The sequence below is a fragment of the Triticum aestivum genome, chromosome 2D, assembly GCF_018294505.1.
Source record: "Triticum aestivum cultivar Chinese Spring chromosome 2D, IWGSC CS RefSeq v2.1, whole genome shotgun sequence".
Classification (NCBI taxonomy): Eukaryota; Viridiplantae; Streptophyta; class Magnoliopsida; order Poales; family Poaceae; genus Triticum; species Triticum aestivum.
This window is the reverse complement of record NC_057799.1, coordinates 460,459,495-460,466,917: the sequence shown is the minus strand read 5'-3', so window position 1 is coordinate 460,466,917 and position 7,423 is coordinate 460,459,495. Positions and strand designations below refer to the sequence as shown.

At 48.1% G+C, this 7,423-nt stretch overlaps 2 protein-coding genes across 2 annotated transcripts; one reads left to right on the top strand and one right to left on the bottom strand.

Annotated features, from left to right (window-relative positions):
- Positions 1-398: 398 nt before the first annotated feature.
- On the bottom strand, positions 399-2,589 carry LOC123053814 (ergosterol biosynthetic protein 28). The gene is made up of 3 exons (XM_044477379.1): positions 2,340-2,589; positions 1,037-1,243; positions 399-671 (listed from the first exon to the last, which is right to left on the bottom strand). The coding sequence occupies exons 1-3, from the start codon at positions 2,479-2,481 to the stop codon at positions 592-594; spliced, it is 429 nt and encodes a 142-aa protein (XP_044333314.1). The 5' UTR covers positions 2,482-2,589; the 3' UTR covers positions 399-591.
- Positions 2,590-5,097: 2,508 nt separating this feature from the next.
- Positions 5,098-6,837, top strand: LOC123053811 (protein TOO MANY MOUTHS). Its single transcript, XM_044477369.1, has one exon. The coding sequence runs from the start codon at positions 5,140-5,142 to the stop codon at positions 6,610-6,612; it is 1,473 nt and encodes a 490-aa protein (XP_044333304.1). The 5' UTR covers positions 5,098-5,139; the 3' UTR covers positions 6,613-6,837.
- Positions 6,838-7,423: the final 586 nt, after the last annotated feature.

Genomic DNA, 7,423 nt, shown 5'->3' with positions numbered 1-7,423 from the left:
GAATGCTGTGCATTCCAGTTATTGGAACGTCGAACGTTTCACTAGAACTGGATCATGAAATATACTCCCTCTGTAAACTAATATAAGAGCGTTTAGATCACTACTTTAGTGATCTTAACGCTCTTATATTAGTTTACGGAGGAAGTACAAAACAACATGCATAACTAGAACGACAAAAGCATCATCTAATGTTTCGCATCTACCATATCACCAAGCGAACAGAAACGACCAGGACCAAAGCACTGATATTTTCGATATGCTCATCTAGCATATTGGTGTTCCCAATATATTCACGCATGCCATTCTTGTTCCTCGGGTTATATGGCAAGAGTTCAGGAAAATATTAGGCTCACATACAACACAGGATGGATCACTAACATCAACATACGCGTTCAAAAGATACAAACAAGTTCTTTTTTTTCCGGCGCTCATATTGATCTCTCTCAAAAATGTGTTAGTTTGTTACAGCTCATAAAGTTCAGATTTCCACGGATGAATGGAGAACAAATGTCGAACCAAAACAATGCAACTGTAGGAAAATTTAAACAGAAAATATCTGAGAGGCTCCTTCCCCTGGTGTGCATATGCCACTCACGACTGCTTGACAGCATGGGAACCACGCGAATCCCCATGAGAATTCCACTGAAGCAGCATCCATACAATTGATGTCCCTGGGCAAACATGAACAGGTGAGTCACTCAGAAAGGTTAAACAAATAATCTAAACTTAGGAATGCATTATCTGTACTCCACCAGTCATTGACATAACAGACTGTAATATCACCTTAGAGGCCATTTGGCCATTTGAGCAGAATTGAACTGAAAGTACATTCTCAAATAACGTAGAAAAACTAGTTACATGCAAGCATACAAAACTAGCTCTTACATGGCAGAACTTGTAGCATCATTCTCTAGATTGGGTGCTTTACAGTAGCACCAGGTTACTTATCTAGCTGTTATAAGTGCCAGTAGCTAATACTCAAATCTAATAATGTTACAGACGAACATGACAAAGTATCCAAGTAAAGATACAATACCTGCAAAGAAGCCAACAGTGCAAAGATTTGCTGCAGCCATGGTATGATATATCAAGTACTCCGTGAGAAAGTGACCAAGAGCATAGATGAATGACAGGAAGGTGGCTATATACAGAGGCTTGTTTTCTAGGTTGAATGCACACAGAAAACACAGTGTACAGGTTAGGAGTGTCCAGACCCCAAAAGTACGACCGTGTATTTCAGTCACTGCATGCAAAAGAACAAATAAACAAATAATGTTATTAGCTCCATGATGATCGTAGTAAGGTTAAGATATTAGGGAGTATCTCAAATGAACAACTCTTGAAAAACAAAATGCAGAAGATAACAACATATAATCATGTGGGCAATCTTAAAGCGACAACAAAGTCATTTATATAGCTGTTAGGTTCATAATTGTCAAAGATCCACCCACTTAATACTGATTCTTCTTGAGGAACAACTATTTAGCAATTTACTATGCTTCCACTTTCTGACTTGCGTCGTCATCATGAAGATGACTTTTATTCAGGATATAACCACAAGACGTCATCTATATAAGCCAACCCTCTTACCTCTGCTATTGCACCTCTTAACTCAAAATGAACAACTCTTGACAACAAATGACAACATATTATCATGTGGGCCGTCTTAGATCCACAGCAAAGTCATTTATACACATGTTATGTTCATAATTGTCAAAAGATCCACCCACTTAATCTTAGTGCTTCTTGAGGCACAAATTTTTGGCAATTTAATACCCATCCACTTTCTTTCTGATTTGCATCATCATGATGATGCACAGCAAAGTCATTTATACACATGTTATGTTCAAAATTGTCAAAGATCCGCCCACTTAATCTTAATGCTTCTTGAGGCGCAAATTTTCGGCAATTTACTACGCATCCACTTTCTTTCTGATTTGCATCGTCATGATGAAGATGACTTTTATTCAGGACATAACCACAAGACGTCATCTACACATAAGTCAACCCTCTTAACTCTGCTAATCTGCTATTGCACGTGTCTCTTCAAATCACCAAATCCCCAGTCAACCACAGATGCAGCTACTCCAGACCCCCACTCCCAAAGCTTAGGTCACAGTAGTAGGTCACTAAACAGAGAGTAAAATTCCCACTTACACATTACTAATTCCCGCAACGCGGATCCCTAAACAGACAAAACTAACAGTAAATTCGCAGCAATAATCAATCTAACACCACCCTAAGACGGACAAATCCACACAGATAAACGAGATGCAGCCATAGGCTCCACACGGAGCCGCGAATCCGGGCAAGCGAGGGAGGAGGGAGGGGTCACGCACTCTCAGTCTGGGAGAAGACGGCGACGCGGAGCGCCCAGATGTTGAAGAAGCCGAACCACACGGAGGCGAGGCGGAGGGAGCCGACCAGCATTAGCCACCATCCGAGCGCCGGCACGCTCTTCCTCCCGCCCTTCTCCGCCATGCTCTCCAAATGACCAAATCCTGCTCCGCGATCTGCTGCCGCTGCTGCCCTCTTCTCTCCGGGCGTGAATACCCAAGAGTCAACTGGTCAAAATCACTTCCTCTTTCCACAAAGAGGCGGCCTGTTAATGCACAGCGACAATCGCGGCCCATTTTAGTCTTGGTTTGCTTATGAGTTAGGGCCTGGTTAAAGCCCAACTGAGTATTAGCACGAGGCCCTAGTTTACTGCAGTCGTAAAATTCGCTAAAAAAAAATACAACAGTCCTAAAACATGGTTGTCTTTTGGAAAATCATTCCGTTCAGCCGGCCGATCAAGCGCAATGCTCCGCCGCCCACGCAGCCGTTGGATCCCATCTGATCCAACCGCACATATTCACAACTGTTTTTGCTAGCACCAACCAGTCACGTGATCCCATCTACTGCGCTACACGGCAATGTTTATGCAACAAGACCTATGTTGCAAAAACAAATCTGCAAAACACCTTTGTTGCAAAACAAAATCAGTAACAAGTCATGTGTTGTTAAAAAATTCTCAAAACAATTCCGCAACAAGTCCTTTGTTGTAAAAAATAACTGCAACACAACATTTGTTGCAAATGTTTCTGCAACAAAGCCCATGTTGCAAACGGGTTACAACTTATGTTGCGAAAGTGAGGGCGCTGCTCGGCCGCGAGATCTTGTCTGATCTTACGGCTCCGAACCGGGCGGATCTTTTAAACAGATCCGCCAACCGACACACGCCCCTTGTTTTTTACTGTTGTTATTATATAAACAAATCTTCTTACGGTCCGGTGATGATGAAATATTTCTACTAGTTTCACTGGAACTTCAGTTATATATTCAACACGCGAACGCTTGAAAATGTGTGTCTTTGCATATTATATTAGAATGCCAACAAACTTGCAAACTTTCGAATCATACTCCCCGCAAAAAATATCTGATCATATTATAATCTACATAGATCTTTGTGTGATTTTCCTGAAGTCATCATCTATTGTTGTGACAAAACCATCTATATTTTTTGTAGGACCATCGCGGCGTCTTCTCCCACCTTGCCGGACAGCTGTCGTCGTCTTCCTCCGCCTCGCCAGACCACCCCCACCTCAACCTCGTCTTCTTCCACCCAAGGTTGATGAGGTTATCCTCCTCACCAAGCAATCTCCCTCCCTCCATCACCCTTGTGTATGTGTTCTTGGATCCTGACACATGTCTTGGGTACACACGAGTACAAATCTTGACCATAACCAAACCAAACCTATCATGAAGTATATGTGTTGTGTATATTGACTGTTGGGTTCCAGGCTTCCAGTGCATGTATTGTATTTGCAATGTGTACTTTTCCGGTTATGGTTGAGTCTCTTAGACACAACTGCTTAGCTCAACATAAGAATAGTTTAGAAAAGGAAACATCTATCTTAGAATGCTACATGGGACATGTATTAATTCCTTGTGCTGATGTCCAGCTTTCTGCAATCCCTTTGGTTTTGAATTTGTGTTACTTAGTCCCTAATATAATTTGTATATTCTAGTCCCTCCATCCCAAAATTCTTGTCTTAAAATTGTCTAGATACGGATGTATCTAATACTAAAACTTGACTTGATACATCCATGTTTAGACAAATTTAAGACAAGAATTTTGGGACGGAGGGAGTATAAAACATGTTTTGGTGCTTGGAATTTGTAGGGAAATCATTAGAGCATGTTCAAGGTAGTGACAATTTTATGCAAGCCCTCTACTAGTAAGTACTTCATAATTGTCTGTAACTACTCGTTTCTTCACCGGTATCACACCCGCGCCGGATTGAACATCAGATTTGGAACCCACCCAAATCGATTGATGCATTATCATACCGAAATTTGGATCCATTTGGCTCCACAGGAGCAAGTGCGGGAGTTCTAATAGGACTTTGAGACTAATCCTCCGAGCGAGAACAGAGAGAAGTAGTTGCGGGGAGGTTTGATAGGGTTAGGACAAGAAGAAATCCATATTAGTTTGACGGTGTCAATGTGGACCTTCTAAGCACCAATTTATTATAAGTAATCCTGATCAAATAAAACAAAGTCCTTCTGAGCGAAGGCACCTTTCTCTCTGTGTGGAAAAATGAAGAAGATGATGCTTCGGCGTCCGTTTCTAGCTCTGCTTGAGCCGCTTCGTCCGTTTCTCTGATGTAGATGTCGGCGACGGTGACTCAGATCTCCTTCTCTCACTTTCGGGGTCAGCCAGCCATGAGCAGTGAGAACGAGTTCATGGACGCATTTCACTCTTTTTCTGAAGCTGTTGATTCACGTTGCTGAAGGCTGCAACGAAGGAAATGGAGTAGCAGAGAACCTTTTTTTTTTTTGACATCATGGAGTAGTAGAGAACCTGGCGGCACACGCTCTATGGATCGATCGGTAGCTGCCCCATGCCACTGATGAACGGCGCAGTGTGTTTGTCTCGTTCCGACCGATTTCCCGTGAAACCAATTGAATGCAAGCAAATCCTCAGTTCATTCACTCCATTTCTCCCCCATCCCGTGATCAACATTTATATCATCAGCCAGCATTTAATCCTTCCCCTCGGCCGTGCGCCTGTGCCCCTCTGACACTATAAAACCTGCGCAGCCTGCCACCTCTTTCCCTCCATCATCCAACGATCGCGCCATTTCCGGTGCAAAGATGGCTTCGCCGCTGATGTCCGCGCTGACGTTGGTCGTTGCCATGGTGGCCAGCTTCGGCCGGCCGTGCCGGGGCGAGTTCACGGTGGTGGTGCCGGGCGCGGGGGCGCTGGTGGACGCGCCGCAGCCGGGGTTCTCGGACCGGGCGCGCACCGACCCGGCGGAGCAGCGCGCCGTGCTGGAGGTGATGGCGGCGACGGGCAACGGGTGGGCGTCGGGCATCGCGGACGTGTGCCGCGGCCGGTGGCACGGCATCGAGTGCGTGCCCGACCGCGCCGACGTCTACCACGTCGTCTCCCTCTCCTTCGGCGCGCTCTCCGACGACACCGCCTTCCCGGCCTGCGACCCCGCGCGCGCCGCGCTCTCCCCCGCCGTGCTCGCGCTCCCGCACCTCCGCTCCCTCTTCTTCTACCGCTGCTTCACCGCCAACCCGCAGCCCGTCCCGGCCTTCCTCGGCCGCCTCGGCCCCGCCTTCCGCTCCCTCGTGCTGCGCCAGAACGGCCACGTCGGCCCCATACCGCCCGAGATCGGGAGCCTCTCCGGCCTGCGCGTGCTCGACCTCCACGGCAACCATCTCACCTCCGCCATCCCGGCCACCGTCCAGTGGTTGGACCGCCTCCAGCTGCTCGACCTCAGCTACAACCGGCTCGCCGGCCAGGTGCCCAACCTCAGGTTCCAGCAGCTCAGCATCCTGGACCTCAGCCACAACGCGCTGCAGGGCCGCGTCCCGGCGAGCCTCGGGCAATGCCGGTCTCTCCTCAAGATCGACCTCAGCCAGAACCGCCTCGCCGGCACCATCCCGGACGCTCTCGGCGACCTACCCGACCTCATACTGCTCGATCTCAGCCACAACGCGCTGTCCGGCCCGATCCCGGCGGCGGTCGGCAGGCTGTCGACGCTGCGGTCGCTCATCCTCGGCGACAACCCGATGCAGCTCTCGACGATCCCCGGCGACCTCTTCACGGGGCTCAAGGCGCTGACCACGCTGGTCCTCTCGGGCATGGGGCTGCAAGGGCCGCTGCCGGAGTCCATCGGGGGCCTGAGCCAGCTCCGCGTGCTCCGCCTGGACAGCAACGGGTTCACCGGCGTGATACCGGCGAGCTTCCGGCGGCTGGAGAAGGCGAGCGAGCTCCGCGTGGACGGCAACCGGCTCGTGGGGCCGATCCCGTTCGGCAAGCAGATGATGTGGAGGCTGGGCAAGAAGCTGCGGGTCGGCGGCAACGAGGGGCTCTGCTACGACGCCAAGCAGGAAGGGCTGGAGGGCGCCATGGCGCTGGCCGGCGTCGCGGACTGCGCCAGCGTGGGGAGCCGCACCACGACGCAGCACTTGAGCTGGAAGAACAGCGGCGGTGCGACTGCGACGGCGACGGCTACGGCTAACGTGACGTCGTCAGCCGCAGATTCAAATTCTGGCCGGGGTGGCGGGCACATTTTCTTGGTCGTTTTGGTGTGTTTGCAGCTTGCATTGTTGTAGGTAGAGGAGCTGGGGCTTCTGTGGCGGTTGATTGGTGGTGCAGAGTTTTTTTACACCGGGAAGAATAAGGATCTGTACAAAGCCTTCTTGCTGATTGCGGCTTTTGCCCGCTGTAGCCAGGTGAACAAAATTGTTTCCAGAGATTTTTGAAGAAGCATGTCTTTTTTCGGCTAAGTTGCTATGATTATTACCCACGGTGAAAGATTGATGGATCAACCGCTCTGACATGAACGTCCGAAAACGCAAAGCTTGTGCATCCCTCACCATACTCATTACTTGGTCTAATTGGAATGAAAGAAATGCACAAAGCTTGTGCATCCCTCACCATATTCATTACTTGGTCTAATTGGAATGAAAGAAATGCACGAGTCTTTCGCAGCAAGCCTTCTTGGCCAACAATCTTGCACAACAACATGAAGCTTAAGCTTCTCTTTGAATGGCTGTGGGCGCAAAAAAACTAGGGAGCATCATACTGGAAGAGTAACAACTTATGTATGTCCGGGCTTGTAACAAAAACAGTATATTCCCTTCTCAATTAATATATATGGCAAATCTTTTGCCACGTTTAAAAAAAACGATCGTACGATGCTATGATCTGACAATTCCCATTCCACCCCCACCTCGAGTATACAAGTCTTGAGCACCTTTGGAAAGTGATTTTACATCTAATGTGGCTGCTATACAACACAATAAGAGTCGCCTTAGGCCTTGTACAATGAAAGATGCTTAGGATGGTGCTTAGAAAAATAAACCGGATTTTTCTGAAGCACCGGTGCCTATTTCTATAGAAGAGACGCTTAGTTAAGCGTCT